This window comes from Ursus americanus, chromosome 27, assembly GCF_024610735.1.
Source record: "Ursus americanus isolate L20-20 chromosome 27, mUrsAme1.1.p, whole genome shotgun sequence".
Lineage (NCBI taxonomy): Eukaryota > Metazoa > Chordata > Mammalia > Carnivora > Ursidae > Ursus > Ursus americanus.
In genome coordinates this window covers 24576037-24596748 of record NC_142153.1, presented here as the reverse complement: position 1 = coordinate 24596748, position 20712 = coordinate 24576037, and the positions used below count along the sequence as shown (strand labels likewise).

The following is a 20712-nucleotide window of genomic DNA, read 5'->3' as shown; positions in this document are numbered from 1 at the left end:
CTACATGATTTTCAGATTGGCTACAGATCCAAGAATTCAGAATAAAAAAGCAGTTTATAGTTGCAGTTCAGTCAAACTTTAACAAAATCCAACTATGAATAAATGCTTGATTGCGATCTGATTTGGCAAAGAGTCGCTGCCATCCCTGAGTGAATATAGTCCTGTAACATTATGTGACACTTGTTTCCGTAAACAAGCAAGAAGTGCAGCAGTGAAGACCAATTAGAATAAGTTTATTGAACTAAAGGAGTTATTTATGGATTTGGATAATTGTTTTCAAATTCTAGGAAAATGGTTTCCCAACTTTTGTGGTCTTTAAAATGTCATGGCCATAGGTGTGACACACATGAATTTAATGTGCAGTATTAACATTTTCCTCTACCACTTAAGTCCAGGCCAGGGGTTGTCAGCCTCTTTCTATAAAAGACCAGACAATAAGTATTTCAGGCTGGTCGGGCACTCTGCCATTGTATCTGCAGAGGAGCCGAGGACCATATGTGCACGATTGACCGTGGTGTGTTCCCCCGGAATTTACAAAAAACACACTGCAGGCTGGAATTGGCCCAAGGGCCATTGTTTGTCAGTCCCTGGTCTAGAAAACAAAACCGAAAACAAATCAAGCCCTGATATGGAGTGTTTGCCAATGTCTCTGGTTAAAAATATTCCCACAGTGCCAGGTTTCAAGCTCCCAATGTAATGTCACTTAACGTAGGGTTAGGAAGGGGTGTGTGGTAGCAAAATGCAGGAAAGTGAGGACTGGAGTATTTTCGTTTCGAATTCAATTAAGTTGATGTAATTTAGTTTTAATAACGACTATTCTGGACAGCAAGCTTGCAGCATTCCTGAATTTAACAACCAGCCATTTCGATCTTGTGCAAACGAGCTCCAGCACACCGCTCTGAAATAACGGGTGCTCACCTAAGCTTTTCGTAGGTACGCACTCTAATCCTCAAACCTGAGAGAAGCCCTGTCCCTATCACGCGTTTGCAGAAACTACAGCACAGTAATTACCTGACATCTTATTTTGAAATGTGCTTCCAAAATGGCAGTCTGACTTGCTAGCCTCGTCCTGCTCTTAGCTTTTATGCTATCCTGCACCCCAGAGTACGTACTACCTAGCTGAGACTTGTGTGGCTCTAGTGGGCCGGATGGGAGTAGGGAGTGCTTGGTGGCTTGGTGCCCACGTCTGTTACACTTGAAAGCTACCACTTTGTGGCTTCTATATACTTGGTCCCTATGCTATCTCTGTCTTCTAGCTCTAGGTCTCCTCACTATCTATCCATGCTACTGGTGACCTTTCACACCACTGTTGTGGTGACACTTGACCCAGTCTCTGCTTTCCCATAGCGATTTCAGTCCTAGGCACTTGGCATGTAATTGATTGATTTTCATACTTAACCGACGAAGAGGGAGGTGAATCCAAAGTTGCAGGTCTGCGTTCAAATGCAAGCGTTGCCACTTAGATCTCTAACTTCTATAAGGTGGTGGGTATCTCCCTTACCAGCTGGTCGTGAGGATCACATGAGCTCGTATGACAGATGGGTGCGGGAACCAGAGTGGGCATGATGGGACTCCCCGTGTAAATGAGGCATGCGGGCTTGTTAGGGACCAGCCTTTGCATCCCTCCAAGTGTCTCCCTTCCATCCTTGACCCAAAACGGTAAGACCAAGCACGAGTGTATTTGAATGTCCTTTCTACTGGGAGTTCCTTTCCCCCCCTCACAGTCTGCTCAGCGAATGTGGACATATCCACGGGGAACTTGTACTGGCTGCCGTGTGACCGAAGTGCCATCCAGAAAACTAGCATCCCTGGCCCGGACACATGGACCCTCTACAGAACAGGCAGCCTTATACTGCATCTTCTTCTCGACTGGCCAAAGAGAGTGCTCTACTGGGTAGAAAGTGGGAAACACTTGCAAAGTATGACCCTCGCTGGCAAAAACAGACGGCAAGTCTGGACGGGCACCTGGACGGCGGACACCCACATGGCCTTAGACCTTGGCTCGTCTAGCATCTTCTGGACGACCAAAGGGTCAGGTAAGGGCTACCCAGAGCGACGCGGTTGGAAGAAGCTGGGGAGTGGTGATGGTAAGTCTCGTTTCGGCATGAGGATCGCGGTCATTCCTAGAACTAGCTAGATCTAGGCTCAGATTCTGGTTTTCATAGTTACAGCCTGGGCACACGTCCCTAGGCTCAAACCCGGTTTCCTTTGTAAGTCTAGATTTCTGACATGAAAGGTAGAAAACTGCAGAGCTAACATACTTAGTCGCAGTTTGTTCAGAATGTGTTTCTGTCTCCATGAGTAGAAGTAGCAGACCCGAACTTGCATTGCAAATGAAGCAGAGGTGTGCTTTAGGTCCACTGGGTCGCAGATGTGACTCCTGCCTTGCCGCTGCCGCTGACCGTCTTCTCGGGTGGCTGGTGGCTGCGCGCAGGCGACCGAGTGTGTTAGCACACTGCCTGAAAGAGGTAAAGCATGCCTGATGCTTCCACGAGGCCCATCTCGCGTTCCTGGAGCTTTAAACACTTCCCAGGGCTATCCTTAACTACAAAACTCAGTAGGAAGAATCTGTGCTTATTTTCAGTGGGGCTCATTGAACCTCAATAGAGGGCTACCCATGCCCCCCTCCCCCCCCACTGTCATGGGCTCCTTGTTCTCTGCCAGCTTGTAAGCACCTGACTCTTCCTTAGGGTTGCAAAGTCTGAGTCTCCTCAAAAATAGAACATACACTTTGAACAAGACCTGGAGTGACGGCATTATAGCGGCTCACGAGCCCTACCTGGTGACCGTGCACGGGGGAGCCCTCCTGCTGTGGGACAGGAGGATGCCGGAGCCCTTCGCAGTGTCAAGAGAGCCGTATGTGAGGACAATGATCATCCTGGCAGAGAATCAGCAAGTTTCAGGCGAGTCTTCCTTTGTGGGTTTCTTCTTTGAAATCCACTTTCTCTGCCTCTCATCAGTGTGTTTTCTGAGGATAAAATCCTGGGTATCTTTGTATTGGCAGTTGCCCCAGCCCACAGTGCAGCGGGCCTTCTCCCTAACTTGGCCTTATCTGGAAGAGTAAGAATCGGACACGTTGCTCAAAGTTGCTTAATGACACAAGACCCCAGGCAAAACTCCCAGAACTTTGCCCCCCATAACCCCTTTGGGGAGTCCTCTTGCATGTTAGCACCTTAAACCTCTTCACCTGGCGGTATAGAGATCCATTTAATTGGTTCTAAAGCACTTGCCCCAACAGATTTCACCGAGGAACCCCCTTTTCCTCCAGCAGCAACATCTCACCGAGGATCCTTTGCAAAGCCGTTCTGGGGCTGCGGATACCAGGACACGCAGTTCCTTCTGCTGTTGAAGCTGCACGGGTAGTCCAGATCACCCTGCTTACGCTGCTTTTTTTCTCTTCACACGAGCCTTTGGCCTGGAGACAAAAAATCAGACTCTGGCTCATGAGGCAGAAAAAGCAGAAATCCTATTACAGGATCCAGGGGACTTTGTCATAGGCTAGGAAGCCAGACAGAACAAGTCCCTGCCTACAGAACCTTTATTTTTCTTGTCCTTCCTTCCTTCCTTCCTTCCTTCCTTCCTTCCTTCCTTCCTTCCTTCCTTCCTTCCTTCCTTTTTAAAGATTTTATTTATTTGACAGTGAGAGAGGGAACACAAACAGGGGAAGTGGGAGAGGAAGAAGCAGATTCCCCGCCGAGCAGGGAGTCTGATGCAGGGCTTGATCCCAGGGCCCTGGGATCATAACCTGAGCCAAAGGCAGATGCTTAATGACTGAGCCACCCAGGCGCCCGAAACTTTATTTTTCCTTCCTAGCAGATAGCATCAGGCAGTGAGAAGTTATTAGGTTTGGAAGGAGAAAACAATCTGCCCAAATTTGAAGCCATGAGATGACAGGCCGATGGACAGCATCTCACCTAAGGATCTAGGCTTTGAGGCCATCTCACGTTTTTTTCTTCCTACGAGGTAGACACATGTAGCTGCCGAGCCCCGACATGGTTTTTGGAGGAGGGGGACAACAGAAGTACGTCTCTGGTGCCAAGACCCCAGGGCCTGCCTTGCTGAAGCCACTGTTTCTTATAGATCCTGAGCTTGAAGAGGCGGCCGCAGGCGGTCCTCCCCTCGCACTTCCTCTAGCACCCCCACTGCTTTGCACCCCATCCTCTGTCCCCTGTCGGAACGGGGAGGGATGCGTTTCTCCGGAGAACCTCTGCGATGGCAAGCCGGACTGTCAGGATGGCTCGGATGAAGGGGACTGTTCCCGGTTCTGCAACGGACCAGGTCTGTCTCTGCGTCAGGAATGCCGATGCGGCTTTGGGCTGGTGGTGTGAATGCCCAGCGTTCATCACACTCACCCTTGCTTCCTCTGGGTAACTTGTTGTAGCTGAAGGTCCTGGTCTGTCAGAATACGCACTCTGCCAGTATCCGTGTTATCGCAGTTAAGTCAGATGTTTTACCAGGTGTAATTTTTAACTATTGCTTCCTTGCCTCCTCAAATTTGCTTAACTGTTCCAATATTTGCCTTTATAAAGGCTGAGCCATAAGCTGACCTGAATGGACCGCTTAGAACAGATTTGGCGGTGTTTTTCAGTAAGTCGTTAAAGTAACCAAACCACTATGAGCGTTTGGTACTTAAACAGCCTCCTTCAGCTTGCTAGTGTAATTGACCTGAGCACTTTAGTAAGGCTTGCTTCTGGATTAGATAAACTGTCGAGCTCGAACAAATAGGGTGCAGTCTACTTACCCCTCAAACTCCGGGAAGAGGGTGAGTTCATCTAATTTTAAGCCTTCAGTAGGACTGAGTAGATGGTGCGAGCCCTTGGTCCTTTCCATTTTAGGGGTCTTCCAGTGTCTGAACAGAAACCAGTGCATTGAGGAGAAATACCACTGTGATGGGGCTCAGCAGTGCTCCGACGGGTCTGACGAGCTGGGCTGCTGGAAGCCCACTGAAGAGTGCTCTTTACGTTGTGACAACAAGACCCGCTGTATCCCTAAGAGCTGGCTGTGCGATGGCAACGCAGACTGTTCTGACCAGAGCGATGAGCAAGGATGCAGTAAGTACCGTGCAGCTCATTCGTGGTAGGTTACATTCTCCGAAGTTGCCACCAACCCTGAGTGAACAGATAGCACATCATTGCTCGTAGAAAAAATACAGGGTGAGGTTTCTGAGAATCTGTCGTGACAATATTTTTGTCAACGAATCAACATATAACCTTGTTTTAGGTGTATTGCTGTTTAAAGACCATGTGATACACACATTGTTGTCTCATTAACATCGAAGTCACAGCCAACAGCATTGGAACTCCTGCCCAAACAAAGCCTAACACATGTATTTGCTCTGTAAGGCAGCTACAGACTTCTCGCCCTAGGAACACCAGACAGCATTTCCGTACTACCCCTGGGGGCCCTTTTCAACAGCAGAATCCCCCCAGAGTACAAAAATGTGGGAAGTATGGCTCTAGATTGACCACAGAAAGGACTCTTGTTTAGAGTGTGAGGACTGAAACGAGAAGGCAGAGCGTCACCTTGTCCCATCTCAAGTGGACGCATGCGCTAGGCAACACAAGAGTTCTGCTGTGTATATGCCTGTCTTCAAATGACCATGAAAGCATGGGAGCATGGATTCCAGGGCGGCTTACGAATTTTGGCAAGTAGGGGAATGTGCAGATAATGAATCTGCAGATAATGGAGATGGACTGTACTTACCACAAAGTTAACAGACTGGGGTGAAAGGGTCTGAGTCGGAGGGATGTTGGTGATATAACACTTCCCCTCCGTGACGAGATTCCCATCAGTGGAAAAACCAGTTTACTTGACACAATGTTTCTTGAGCTTGAATCGACCATCTTGAAGATTTGAATTTTGATCCTAGGTCTTCTCATGTGGTGGGTCCTTATCTTTACGTGTGATTGCTTTCCCCTCTTTTCGATGGGAATCTTTCTTTTTAGTCTTCTCAATGACCTGTTTCAAGGACCTTAATCACATTATGGGAATAGGGTAGAAGAGAGAACTTGGAGAATTGAAGTGGGAAGAAGAGGAGGCTGGGTGAGGTACCATGATAGATTCGAATGCAGAGGCCACTGGGTAGCCAGGCAATATCAGTGCACTCGGGCTTATGAGAAGAACATCAGGAGGAGAGGCAGGAAGGAACCCCAGGTATAATTTACTTTTCAATGCATATGTATGGTTTTTGCCTAGGACCTGAGTTTTCTTGAGCGAAGTCAAGCAACTTCTGTCTTTATGAACTGAGCCCAAGAACGTAACGTGTAGGGTGTGTTGGACGTCATGAGAGACTTTCTCTCTTCATGGATGACGTTAAGGTCCTGGAGAAGAGTCCTACTCCTCAGCCTATCCCAGTGTCCGTCTACGTGTGTCCCATGCCTGTCCCCCAGCCCTCATTCTCCGAGACAGGGTTTTTCTGGGCTAGCTTAGTAGCCTTTTCTGGCCTAACACTATTCAAACCACCATCGAGGGCTGGGGTTTGGTTCCCCAGGTGAGAGCAGAAGACTGGGGAGTCTTCAGACCGCTTCATGTGCCTTCAAATGGCTTCCACATCTGGCTGAGTTCTTACCTAAAGCTTTGTTTTCCAGTTCGTGCAAAATGCAGTGCCCCTGAATTTCAGTGCGAGAACGGCCAGTGCATCTCAAACTCTCTGCGTTGCGATGGGAACCGAGACTGCCGGGACCACTCCGACGAGGACGGCTGTTCTGTGGCCTGGCCACTGCGGTGCCCGTCAGGGGAGGTGAAGTGCCAGGGGAGCGGAGAGTGTGTGTCCACGGAGTGGCTGTGTGACCGTGACTTCGACTGCGAAGATGGGACTGACGAGAAGGTAGGACACCCTTCTTCAGAAAACTGGATTTCTCCTCACAGCCAGAATGCATGCCCTCCTTATAGAAAACATGAGAAAACCCAAAAACAGTGAAGGCTCTCATCCCTACTGTCCAAAAAGCCACTCGTCATGACATCAGAGTGTCCAGAGAAGATCTCTTGTCAAAAGACAAATGTTTAAGAGGCTTTTATTGTAGGTTTGCAAGTGTTCGGTCTTCATGGCCATGGTGTAAATGTCGCCCAGGAGATCTGCTCCGAAGCTCTGCCTCCGCATCACTGAGAAGTGCCCTGACCCTGCCACCTTGTGGGACATGCAGCCTGGCTTGAATCCTGCTGCTTGCATTTGACCTGAAGGAAGTACTTACTCCCCTCAGGTTCTACTTCCTCCTCTGTCAAATGGGTAGGAGATGGGCCTTGTGGTGCCTGAGGGGGTGAGAATGCCTCCGAAGGTTCGGGGCTATTAGCAGAGGCACAGGTGTCCCCTCCCCTCCTCTAGTACATCCTGCCCCAGAGCCTAGCGTCCGAGTCAGGGCAGGTGCAAAGGGTGCCCTAGTGTTTACTGTGCTGGGATGGTTTTGAAATGGCAAAGGGATTCTGAAGAAAAGCTTCTAGAGCACATTCTCCTGCCTAGGTTTTTAAATGGAGATATCCTGATTTGATAAAACAGACCTTTTCACTTCACAGCCAGGTTCGCTTTACCCAGACCTCCTCACCTCAACTCTGGCTGCTGAAAACGTTTTTCTGAGTCTTGGGGCTTTCTCTGGCCTTGTTGCAGAAGGGACTCGAGCGTTGTCTTGTAAGCCAGGCTCGTTCTTCCGCCGAGACCCCCATCCTGGGCTCTGAGTGCAGGTGTCAATGACGGAGTCACTGTCCCCTCAGGACTGTGACCCCGAGGAGCTTCTCTGTGGCTCCTGGCAGTGGTCCTGTGCCGGCGGAGACCAGTGCGTGCCTGACATGTGGCGCTGTGACGGCCAGAGAGACTGTGAGGACGGCAGCGACGAGGCTGGGTGTAAGCGCGGGCGCTCCCGCGGAGGGGAGGGCACTTCCAGGGGCCCCGGCTGCTCGCTTCCTCTTGGCCTGAAGCCGGCTCAGCCGGCAAGTGCCACTGGCCCTGACGTCCACTCCCTGACCAGGATGGAGGTGTCATGATTGTACATCCTTGCTGCGGGAGGGATGTTCGGGACGGTGGGGAGCAAACTATAAAAGTAACAAGTCATTCTCTGTAGGCCCCCCCGAGAAGTGCCAGAGCTCTGAGTTCCAGTGCCGCTCCCATGGCTGCCTCAACCTCCGCCTGGTGTGTGACGGGAAGGAGGACTGTGCCGACGGCTCCGACGAAGGGGGAAGGTGCTTGTCGTCAGCATGCAGCCACGCGCAGTGTTCCCACGCCTGCTACCAGTCCCCGCACGGGCCTGTGAGTTCATTCAGCTACTGCTCACCAGCAGCCGTAAACTTGGTTTAGTGACGGGGGGGCAACCTCATCAGTCTGGCCCTGACTGGTCACGAAGCCCCGAGCCTTACATGGCTGAGCTGCCCTGATCCGTCCTCTCATGTCCGCCGAGCCCTCGCTGGCTCCTGCGGAGGCCTGTCAGCTTCCTTCCCTGTGTCGTGTCTCCTGGAACTTTATCACCCAACTTCCAGAAACTGCTACTGTGAGCTCAGGGTGACACTTGGGACTAAGCCAGACGTTTTTATGGACGTCTCTTCCATAGCTGTATTTGGAATGGACCCGCCCTTAAATCGAGGACTGCCCGTGTTCTGGTCTAGCATTATTAGCGGGCTGAACATCGTGAACTTGGCTCTGATGGGCAAGTAAAGAAAACAGTGTTCTGACGTCTGATCACGGTAACCTCTCTAGTGGCGGGCAGCCAGTTCAGCTCAGTCTCCATGCGTCTTACTGGTTCTGCTGGGCTTCCAGGTGTCCTGGGCTGAACTTGGACCCCTTTGTTAACTCAGGACCCACGGTGGTGGCAAGGGTGTGAGGTGTGTGGCAACATCGATAAGACTGAGAGAATGATTGAATTTAAGATGAAGTTGGTTCTAAGAACTTTTTCGTGTTGAGCTGCTGAAATTGAGTGCATCGCCATGTGCTTTTAAGAACAAGGTCAGGCCTTTTCATCAAGGTTATGTCTCAGTGTCTTCAGGAAGTCTTAATGTTTCTGAATCCCATTCAGGTATGTGCTTGTGCACAAGGCTTCGAGCTGGGGAGCAGTCGCCATGTCTGCAAGGACGTGGATGAGTGCCAGAAGCCGGGCAGTCAGCCTTGCAGTCAGACCTGTGTCAATACCCAGGGCTCCTACAGCTGCACCTGTCACCCTGGCTACTTGCTGGAGCCCGATGGCCACACCTGTAAAGCAACAGGTAAGCTGGAACCGGGATGTCTCTGGAGCCACAGGTCAGGAACTTCGAAGCCCTGAATCTCCCAGGACTACAAATGCAAACCTTCTTTCTTGAGTCTTAAATGCTCCTGCCTGCTTTCTGTCTGCCGAGCAAGCCTAGCACATTCTCCAGATCCCCTTTTTAAATATAGCGGTTCGATGGAATAGAGTCTGAAGGTGTTGACAGATAAGCCATCATGATAGCAGAACCACAACTCTGGCCCCTGTAGCTACAGGTCAGCCTTACCTCAAGTTAGAACAAGAGTCAAAAGTCTTGCCAAGCCCTTCGTAGAAGTGCTAGATTCCACCTACACCTAAATACTTAGTTGGAAATGTTTTTTTCCCCCAATTTATGCCAATCATGCCTTTATTCTAAGTATCTTTAAATTGTATTAGCACAAGCATGACATCTAGGGGAGAACTGCTGAGACACCAGCCAGCTGGTGTCCCAGCCCTGGCAGTGAGAAGGCAAAGGCTACTTTGTTCTCTAATTCCTTAGCCAGTGTTGAGGTTAGTTTCAAGCTCCGTAAGGCCCTGTGCTGAACACAGTTCTTATCTGGCAGGTACCGAACCGATCCTGCTGGTGGCCATTCAGTTCGGCCTCCTCCTCTATGGCTTGAGGAGCTTGAAGGAAGATATTCTGACAACTGTAGACAAGAACGTGATGATTATCTCTATTGACTATGACTTAGTGGGCCAGAAAGTCTTCTGGGCGGATCTCAGTGCAGAAAGCATTAAGTGGATGAGTATGGACGCAAAGAAGAGAGGGACCATGGTGAAGGGTATGTCCCCTGTGTGGGCTTTGTCCTGCCTTTATGAATGATGCATAACATGAAAAGTAAAATGGCCATTAACGTTCTAGACATTGATTTAATGAAATCTTAACTCAAAGTGACCAAGGCCTGCTAGTGGGCTAGAAATGAGAAGGCTGCCTTGTCACCTCAGTAGACCACAGGAGCCCGGCAGACTGTCAGCCAGTGGCCGTTATCTCTCACGGTCATCTTCCTCTACAAATAGAACCTTGGAGGAATTTGAAGATTGCTCTGATGGAGACGCATATACCAGTTGTAAAATGAGTTAACACGGTACTCAAGTCCGATGCCTCTGAGCTGAAACCTAGGAAAAGCCATAATTTAACCTAGATTCACACCTTGAGTGGTTTCCGCTCTCTCTTCAGGGGTAAAGTCGGACTGTGTCGCGGTCGACTGGATTGGGAGGAATCTCTACTGGGTGGATGGGACAGCTGGCCAGATTTCGGCAGTTCCGCTGACCGCTGTGTGGAGAGGAAAATCTGAGCACACGATTGTCCTGGATGACGACGTGACTCAACCACGGTCTTTGGCTTTAGATCCCCTAAGTGGGTGAGTCCAGGGGTCAGAATGCCACTAAGTCCTCTAAGTTGTTTATTCCTCTTTAGTTCTACTTTGGTTGTGTTCACTTAACACAGAATGAGTAAAAAACCTATCTGACTTGACTTCAGATCTTACGGTGATGTGTGTCAACCATATGTATAGTAATTTTTTTTTTTAAGATTTTATTTATTTATTTGACAGAGATAGAGACAGCCAGCGAGAGAGGGAACACAAGCAGGGGGAGTGGGAGAGGAAGAAGCAGGCTCACAGCAGAAGAGCCTGATGTGGGGCTCGATCCCATAACGCCGGGATCACGCCCTGAGCTGAAGGCAGACGCTTAACCGCTGTGCCATCCAGGCGCCCCCATATGTATAGTAATCTTAAAAGCTTCTGAAAAAAGGTTCTTTATTTCAGCAAAGTGAGATATAGATGTTCTCACTTGGTGGCCCACCTGTACTTTCTTCTGCTAAAATAATTCTCCATTCAGAGGTATATTTGTTTATGGCTTTAAATGGCAAGAGGAAGGAGAATGAAACTAGGGATAGTATTTATTTTTTTAAGATTTATTTATTTGAGAGAGAGAGTGCAAGCAGGGGGAGGGGCAGAGAGAGAATCTCAGGCAGGCTCCCCACAGAGTGCAGAGCTCGATGCGGGGCTCCATCCCAGGACCCTGGGATCGTGACCTGAGCTGAAATCAAGAGTCAGGTGCTTAACCGACTGAGCCACCCAGGCACCCCAGGATAGTGTTTAATTTACACTAATGTGCTTGGTGGTAGTGGTGGAAATAATTATGTGTTGAGGTTGAATCTAGGTTCTTGCATCCAGAGTCCTTTCTTTCTGGAAAAGGCCAGGAACTTAGACACAACATTTCCCAGCTGTCAGAACCCAAGCCCTCATTGGGATGGCCATCCAATGTACGAACAAGATAGAGCAAAACTTAGGACTGAAAGGTGACCCAGATTGGGTACCGTTTATCTGCTTTTCTCACCTTTTCAATACCTTCAACCGGGAATCAGTTACCATGGTCCTCAGGAAATTGGCAGTAGTTTCCGAGGCATCTAATGGCTTTGACTGTGACCAAGAATAAGGTCTGAGGTGCACATCTTCCCATAGAACCAACCTGCTCTCTAGCCCAGGAAAGATTGGCGGGATCCCTGGCTACTTTCCAGGTCCAGGAACTCCTGTGGTCCTTGGCTGCTTATAGCTATCAGGATATTTTATCCCCAAGTGATGACTAAACAAGCACCATTAGATTTCAAGGGAGACTCTCTTTTACTTCACAATTTCACTTAAGGAATAGACAACGTTTGAAGAGGAAATAATTGGGCTAGACATCAGTATCATAAGGAATGAATCAATATTTTCTGGGAGGTAATACTTGAAAGCTGACTTTTATCGGTACAGGTTAATGTACTGGTCTGAAATCGGAGGAGAACCTCAAATAGAACAAGCAGGGATGGATGGTAGCAGCAGAAAAGTCCTCATCAGTCAAGGTCTTGGCTGGCCAACCAGCATAGCTCTCGACCGGTTGAGCTGGAAGATATTCTGGTCGGATGACAAATTTCACTGCATTGGCTCTGCTAACCTAGACGGTACTGGTGTTAGCGTAAGTATTCCTTGGTTATTAGGCTGCAGGAGATGTCTTATAAGCCTGTATAAAACTCACCCAGAAACCACATCATCCCCGTTTTAGATGTTGCAGCTAACACAAATCAAGAGCCCCTTTTCGGTCGCCGTGTTTGAGGATGAGGTCTTCTGGTCTGAGATGAAGATGAGAACAGTACAGCGCATGAGGAAGACGACAGGCAAGAACAGGGCGGTCCTCATCAAGCGTTCCCAACAGCCTTATGGACTCAAGGTCTACGGTGTACTCTTCAAAATATCCCCCTACTTCTCCCTGAAAAGGCTACGTGTATGAGCTTCCCAAGTACAAGCTGTAGTGACCTCCTTCTCATGATTAAAAAGCAAGATTTCTTCATGTGCTCTTTGTAAGGATTCAATCATGCGTAGTGACATCCAGCTCCTCTCTTGCAGATAATGCATGAAGTGCTCCAGCCCAAGTCACCTAATGCTTGTCTGGACGCTGGCTGTTCTCACTTGTGCCTTCTGAGCCCACGATCCAAGGGAAGCTGTCACTGCCCACTTGGACTCCTGCTCGCAGATGACGGCATCACCTGTGTTCCGCTCCAGGAGTCCGCATTTCTGTTCCTCGCGTTGCCCACAGTTATCACGCAGGTACTGTTCTGCAGCCTTACTCACATGTCTGTGCCTGGGCTGATCCGTTACAGACTGAGTAATTCGAGTTCTCTAGGCACAATTATACATAGTAGGGGCCATGGCCCTTGGAGTATTCTTTTTTTTTTTCTTCACTTTTTAATTTTTTAAGTAATCTCTACACCCAACGTGGGTCTCAAACTCACAGCCCCAAGATCAAGAATTGCATGCTCTACTGACCGAGCCAGCCAGGTGCTCCCCACTGCCCCGGAATAGTCTTCAAAAACAACTTAAATTTTCGTGTTCACTGTGTTCTGGGAGCTATCGTGACCAAAAACGAAGGGGCTATGAGACGAAGACTGCAGCTTGAGAACTAGTACGTCAGAGCACAGGTTAGGGATCTGAGAGTGCGGCTCACCTAGTGCAGCTGTCCAAGCATCTCACTGATGATACAGAGTAATTCTGAATCCGAGCAGCTCGGCTGGGTTCTAGCCTGGTGAGGGGGAGGTACATTTTATGAGGAAACTTTTCTTAAGTCATAGGAGGTACCAACAAACAAGTTACTTCTGTCTTCTACCATATAGAGTATTTATCAGCTTGGGCACTTTAAAATGGCAAATGCTGGGGTAGAGGATTGACTTGAGTTTCAGTAAGATATTAGTAGCGTCTCATTTAAAGGGGGAGGGCCTTTCATATATAAATGTATCCAAGCAACACATTGAACACCTTAAACTTAGACAAATGTTATATGTCAATTATAGCTCAATATTTACAAAATAAAGGGGAGGGCATTTAACAAAGGAGTCAATCTTTGAAACACGTGGATTCAAGGACTTTTAAGTGCTTAAAGCTCCAGGAAGCGAGAGAAATAACGGCTACCTGTTTTTAGATGATGAATTCAGATTTTCATATATTCTAAGTATTGTAACACTAATGCAAAATCAAGATGAAGAATTACACTCGATTCAGCTGGTGCCATCCACCTAATTTTTTTCCCATAGATTTATCTGAAAAATCTAGAAGCTTTGCTAGGACAACCAGCTTTACCCGAACATAGGATACTTCCCTTTACCAGTGTGAACCAGCTGGCATCCCTGGACTACATAGTCCAGGAAAAGGCTCTCTACCTTTCAGAGTTGGATAACGGTGATATCAGGCTACTGAGGCTCAAAGAATCCGGAAGACTCTCTTGGAGGAAAATCGTATCTGTGGAGGGAACAGTGATCGACCTTGCTGTGGACTGGTTGAGTGGAAACATATATTGGATTGACAGTGAGAATCCTCACATCAATGTAGCTTCCTCAGAAGGCCAGTATCCCACCGTCCTGGTCAGCGGCAATCTCTACCGCCCGACCTCTGTTGTGCTCCACCCACCTTCTGCAGTCATGTGCTTTGTGGACCTGGGCCCCCAGGACGATGGTGAGCGTGGGTCCAGCATTGAATGTGCCTGCATGGACGGCAGCAGGAGGAAGGTGCTGTGGCAGAAAGCCCAGGTCCCTGAGGGCCTGACCTTTTCAGATTCGGGAACCCGAGTTTACTGGGCTGATACTGGTAAGCAATTAGAACACACCCTAAACGTGAGTCGGAAGGACTTTGGCCAGAGTGAAATGGTGACGTTCTGCTTTCTGGTCGTCAGCCGTGACTTCAAACAGCTTTTAGGTCTGAGTTTACATACTCTGCACCACCTTCCGAACAAACCCAGTGATTCCCCATTCTGAGTAGAATGTCATGGCCCACAGAGCTGTGCAGTTGTCCTTTCGTGAAGGCATAAAATCGGGAACTTAACAAATATGCATGTGCAAATCTTGGCGTATCACTGTTAGAGTAGAGTGAGTAAAGAACTGTCCTTCAGAAAGCTCAGAGTAGACAAAGGCCTCCTGGAGGGGAGACGAGACAAGACACAGCTACAGGGTAGAGTAGAGCTGTGTAGGCCGAGTGAAATTCACTGAGCCTCTCTTTCCAGGGACAGGACTCCTAGAGAGTATTCAACAAGATGGCTCTAGCTACAGAGTAGACCGCAGAGGAATTGAGGGCCTCACCCTCTTTACATTCGGCCAAGGCATGATGTTCTGGACGACAGTTGATGATGGTAAGTCTCATTCAGCGTCTGATTGTCTTTGCGATCTGAATTTACTCCTGGGTCTCTTAAGCGAATCTGCTAATGCCTAGCACTGATCTTTGGCAGGGTCTTTCTTCGGGACGAATAATTAAGCAACTTCCCTAATCTAACATGTATGTGTAACAGGGATTCTATGACTTGGGGAAGCTTTGACTTATTTGGTCATTCTTTATATATGAATGTGCTTAATCCTGTTCTGCCTGAGATTTCTGGCTTTCATCTCAGGCTCTCTGCTGTCAAGGACAATGTGATCCGGTACAGAGAGAGCTGGGCCAGGAATTGGAGCCAGGTAGCATAACTGCTCCATCAGTTAGTAGCTGTAACACCTTACCTGTAAAAGGAAGACAGTACCTGTCTCACTTGACTCAGTACACATAAAAGTACTAGGTGAACTACGGAATATTCTGTACTTGCAGGGTATCACTAGTATTTAAAGAGATTTGCCTAAACAACAGTGTCCTGGTACATTGTTTATGCCTAGAGTCTAGATTTGGTTAAACTGGAAAATGCTATTTAAATCTATCTCTAATAGTTCCAAATGCTGGTCCATTGACCAGTTGGGCTGGCCACATCACAATTGCAAAAACGAGTTGTCTGATCCTACCCGAGAGGTGCTATCTTATTAGATGTGGGCTGAGACTTTGGTATCTGTTTTAAGATCCCCTGGTAACACTTATTACAGAAAGCCATTTTCAGGTATTTTCTAGAACAATGTTTAAAATCATTACCCATCATTTGCATGAACTGCATTTAAGTGTCTCAGATCCTAATTATCTATCTTTGTATATCTGGACATATATGAATGCTCATAACTTATACTTGACTTTATTTTGGAGGAAGGCATAGAACAATTTTGATTTGTCTTGAAATTTCTTCCCAGAAAAAAAAAAATTAGAAAAACACATGTCTCTTCTGTAAAAACGCTTGTTATTCAACTGGCGTTTACGCACACGGGTGACGGTTTTCAAAGTGAGCAATTTTCTTGGCACAGGAAATTGTCTTAAAATTAAAATGTGCTTTTCTTAAAAAAATTTAAATTTTGCTTTTCTTAATGATTTTTCACTGGCTTTTGTTTCAGCCCAGATCACTAAAGTTTGGTACAGCAAGGCAGAACTTTCAGAAAACCAGTGGTTCCAAATTGACCAGAAGATTGTGGATTTAAAAGTTTATAGTAAACTTAGTCAACAGGGTAAGCAACTTTGTAATGATTATGACAACATTGAAGCCTGCTGAATTTCCCCGTGAAGGGGATCCTCTGTCTCCCGCAAGATCTCCTTGAAATGGCTTTCTGTTTCCCACTAAATTATTTCTCTGGCAAATTCTTACAGATCTGCATAACTCTCTTGTCTTTATGCAGTTACATGGATTATACTTCTGGTATATAACTAGCGCTGTTACTTTTCTAGGAGACAAAGTAGTGGTAAATACGTTGGGCTGGAGTTTTATATAATTTTAAGTTCTGTTGTAGGTGGAATTACAACCGTGGTATACTCGAAATCGTCTTTTAGCTCTGCAGTGGAAACTAGTCTTTATTCTACTTATTGCTACTTGTATCTACTTGCGATGTTAACTAATCCTTGAAATTCCAACTTGGGCATGCTCGGATGTTTTTCTCCAGTGTTTGAGTAGAGTAATGATGGGCTTAGTTAAAGTAGTAATAGATATAATCTTTTCCTAGTCGAGGGGAACACCAACAATGTGAGCGCAAATGTTAACCACATCTACCACTACCAGGGATGTTGAGTATACTGGTCTTAAGCGAATGCTTCTCCATTGCCTTGTTTTGGAAAGCTAAACTTTGTAAGCTAGTGTTAGTCAAGCTTAAACTTCTGAAGTCTTGGCCTTGCGGAGAGAACCTTCTTAGAATTCTTCAGTGTGATTTATGGTCATCCAAGTGAAATGAAAATCTGTGGCTTAGTTCTGAGAAGCAGAAGGAGGGTCCTTGCCGCTCCTGAGGTAGGTTTTATCTGCACTCCATACATACCTGTTCCATAAGTCCTGGAATATCTCAAAATAAGACCTTACTAGAAGTTAAAGCTTGAGATATGAGCCTTGCTGAGCTATGGTCAGCTATAAATAGCTGACTCACTACTCGGATTCTTAGGGATAATAGACACCGCAGCCTTCATGTTTTCATCTAAAGAGAGCGTTATTTCTAAGACCCCCTAGTTTTGATGTTGGTGTGAGGGGAAAGGAGAACTCACAAGGGGTCTTGGGTGGGCGAGAGCTCAGCTCAGTTTTTATTAAGCTGGTCCCTTGTCTGAACTCCCAGCTTTCTAAAGCCATCCTTACCCGTGAAGAAGAATCACCAATCACTTGGTACCTGGTTGACCAAAAGGATGAAACTGAAAAGCTATCCACCGGAAAGGACATCTGGGTTCTGTAACTCTGACAGTGTATTTGTAGAGCACTGTCTACAGAAGACCCTTCCGAAACCATTAAATCAATGGGGGTTTTTTTTTGGGGGGGGGGATCCACAGGTAGTAACAGCTGCTCAAAAGACAACGGAGGCTGCAGCCATATGTGTTTACCAAACCCTGAAGGACTGACTTGTAAGTGTCCCAGTGGGCACTCCTTGGCTAACCTAAGCAAATGTGTGGAAGCCGCCCCGTGCTCTGAGCCGTCCCAGGCCTGTAAGGATGGTCAGAAGTGCGTCTCCGTGGAGCAAGTTTGTGATGGTCATGCTGACTGTCTGGATGGATCTGATGAGCTGAGCTGTGAGTAACTCCTAGCCAGGAGCCAACTGTTCATCACCATACATGACATACTTTGAATATTTTATAATATAATCCTCGGTATCACAATCTAATTCTTAATATCTAATTCTGCAGTATCCCTGAAGCTTTTATCCTCTCAATCATGCCTTTTATTACTGGCACTTCTAAACTGAACAAGGTAAAACTTCTAACTATGGGCAATTGGGTATAGATTACACGGACGCCTTCTGGAAAGCTAGCGTGCCCTCTGATTCAGTTTTAGAATGGGCGATATGAGAGCTCCAAAGGGTTTGACAGTTTGTGTGTTGTCTGAAAGAGCACTTATTTAACTAGATTTGATTCTGTCCATTTAAATTGATCACATAGTGAGGGTGGCCCAGGAGGAGGAGGTGGGGTAAATGATTTAACTTGTCTTGGTTCGGTTTCCCTTTTTAATGGGGCAGTAGCGCTTTCTATCTCAAACAGTTCCAGAATACAAGAGTGTGTGAATAAAGCGGCCATGTTAGTACTTACCGTTGTCAGGTTACTTCCTAAATGCTGGCTAGTAGACGGTTGTTACAGAGCAATTCTGTGGTGGTCACTCTCCTCAAATTCTACACCACTCCAGTGGTAGCCAAGTCACGTAAGCCGTGGCATCGAGGACACAGTGGGCTCCACACTGAAACTTGTCATAACTAGTGAGAAAACAAACTGGAGAAGGAATCTTACAGTGAAGAGTCCTTACTGACTTCTCAATTTAAATCCTCATCTTCCTCAAAGCTGACGAGTTGGAATACCAGTTGTTCCCCCAATGACTTCATCTTAAATAGGAAAGTTAATAGATTTTGATTCCCAGAGTTGATTCTATGGTCTTTCGAATGAGGGCAGTTTTCTCAAAAGCCTCACGTTACAGTGACTCTAGGAGGCAGGTCAGTGCGTGAGAAATGGATCGCCTTCCCTGTCTGGTTTTAGACCTAAACCGGAAGCCTGACCTACCCTCACTTGCTCCCCCATCCTGATGACCACGAGTTGGCTCTATTCAATAAGTATTTCCCACTGACTTGTACCTGAAACTTTTTCGGAGGGGATGGTGGTGGGCATGTAAAGCTAGACTGCCTTCCTCTGGCTATACCCAACTGTCAGGGACCCCAGACTGCCCAGGAGTGGAAACATTCCTGTGACACCAGCTCGAGGCAGAGGCAGCAACCGGTTTTGTCACTAACACTGCTGCCTTCCCTCCCCAGAGTTTGGTCTTTGGTATTTACGTATGCAACGATGCTTGTGCCAACGATGATGGAGGATAGGGTGAAATGTCTTACACACAGACCTAACTTTCAATTCGTTGGTTAGAAGCAGCCTGTTGCCTCCTCCCTCCTGCCCACGACTGCCACCAAATCTGGTCCAAGATTTGCAGCTTGTACATCTTATGAAACCAACAGTCAACTTGGACTAAAAAAATCCATATTTACAGATAAACATACATCTTAGAAATCTTTCTAGATATTTACCACTTAGATCTACCATACTATTCTTTACAGAATAAAATATTTTTGTAGCTGAGGGAATCTGCCACGGCTAAAACTGGGCATACCATTGTTTAAAAGTAGATTGGTATGATAGACTGGTCTCAAAACCAAACATTTTAAGTGCCTTAGGATATGCAGTTTTTTATATGTTTTCAATACTTTTTTGGTTGGCCAAAAGTAATGGTAATGATTTGATGATTTCATAAATTCAAACTTATCTGGTTAAATCTTCTAGAATTCTTATTCTCCTAAAATCCTTCGTAACTGACAAATATGTGTATATACCCACGCTCGTACCTGTTTTTGTAGGTACCTATCCAGATAAAACCCATTCAACACCAACATCTAAAAATGCAGAGGCTGGAAAAAGGTTGACTCCAAAAGCTGCCCGGCCTCCTCTCCAAGCTACCAAGTCCACCAAGGCTAGATACCCGGGTCCAGAAGGGATGAGTTATCCTCTCAGAAAAACATTAATTCCTCCAATTCCTGCTAGAGAAAGCAAGACTTCAGAAGCCAAGGAAAAAGGCGAGCTCGTTCAGCGCAAGGACTCACAGGGTGCAGCACATCTGCCCTGCAGCACGGATTTCTGCAATGGGAGAGGGATCTGTACAGTGGTGGGCGAGCTGAGGAAGTGCCGCTGTCTGATGGAATATGGCGGACAGTTCTGTGAGGAGCCAGCGCGTGGACCTGCCCCTGGCTACATCGTCCTCAGCTTCACAGTTGTCCTGCCAGTGGTGCTAGTCGCTCTGGGAGCGTTTGTCTATTTTAGAAGAGAACACAAATTTAAAAGGTGAGCAGCTCTTAACGTCATCATGGGGGAGTTCAAGCCCAAGAAGGCTTCTAGGGTTAGTGGGGTTGGAAGTATGACTCTTCCCCTAAGACCTTGTCCGCTGGGGAAGGATTTAGGTGACGAAGCAGCCATCACTTGTTAGATGACCCGGAGAAACAAGAGAGGCCACGTCTTTGAGACCCGGGGCAAATGATCTTGTAAGGGATAGGAGGCATTCGTGCAGGTAAAATTTGCCTCAGCGGCAGTCTGCACAATCTCAGGGATGAAGTGATGAGATTCTTTACCAACGAGGCAGAGTTGGTGCCAACGACAGGAGGAAGAATCGAGAGGTGCGTTAGTTTGCCGGGGCTGCTGTAACAGATACCACAGACTGCGTGTCTTACACAAAAGGTTTATTTTCTTCGTCCTGGAGGCTGGAAGTCTGAGATCAGTGCGTCTGTGGGACTGGTTTCTCCTTGGATTATAGATGCAGACTTCTCCCTGTGTCTTCGCATGGTCTTCCCTCTGTACTTGTCTGTGTCCTGATCTCTTCTTATAAGGACACCAGTCATATTGGAGTAGGGCCCAAACTGATGAGCTCATTTTAACATAATTACTTCTTTAAAGACTCTATCTCCAAAAACAGTTACACGCTGAGGTACTAGGGATTAGGACTTCAACATACTAATTTGGAGGGGATACAACTCAGCCCATAGCAGGAGGTGAAATGAACTCGGGAAAGATTAAAAGCAAACACGTTAAGTTTTGCCCAAGAGCAAGAGAGATTAAAGAAACAAACGATAATACAATGCTGGCTTAGAGTAGGGATGATGACA

General features: G+C 47.1%; 1 protein-coding gene across 6 annotated transcripts in view; it reads left to right on the top strand.

Moving 5' to 3' along the window:
• LOC123800916 (low-density lipoprotein receptor-related protein 2-like) overlaps positions 1 to 20712 on the top strand; it is a 40089-nt gene that overhangs the window by 17710 nt on the left and 1667 nt on the right. For 5 of the 6 annotated variants that reach the window (XM_087856468.1, XM_087856467.1, XM_045810868.2 and 2 more), the window contains 18 exons: positions 1725 to 2036; positions 2691 to 2903; positions 4081 to 4278; positions 4836 to 5051; positions 6588 to 6826; positions 7705 to 7834; positions 8052 to 8236; positions 8997 to 9183; positions 9764 to 9982; positions 10378 to 10561; positions 11957 to 12158; positions 12246 to 12410; positions 12587 to 12787; positions 13768 to 14317; positions 14730 to 14855; positions 15964 to 16074; positions 17366 to 17602; positions 19417 to 19897. In XM_087856468.1, the coding sequence (XP_087712594.1) occupies positions 1725 to 2036; positions 2691 to 2903; positions 4081 to 4278; positions 4836 to 5051; positions 6588 to 6826; positions 7705 to 7834; positions 8052 to 8236; positions 8997 to 9183; positions 9764 to 9982; positions 10378 to 10561; positions 11957 to 12158; positions 12246 to 12410; positions 12587 to 12787; positions 13768 to 14317; positions 14730 to 14855; positions 15964 to 16074; positions 17366 to 17602; positions 19417 to 19897 (4156 nt within the window). Of the gene's footprint in view, positions 1 to 1724; positions 2037 to 2690; positions 2904 to 4080; positions 4279 to 4835; positions 5052 to 6587; positions 6827 to 7704; positions 7835 to 8051; positions 8237 to 8996; positions 9184 to 9763; positions 9983 to 10377; positions 10562 to 11956; positions 12159 to 12245; positions 12411 to 12586; positions 12788 to 13767; positions 14318 to 14729; positions 14856 to 15963; positions 16075 to 17365; positions 17603 to 17716; positions 17781 to 19416; positions 19898 to 20712 lie in introns of those variants that run through there. The other variant, XM_087856469.1, reaches the window with a different exon arrangement.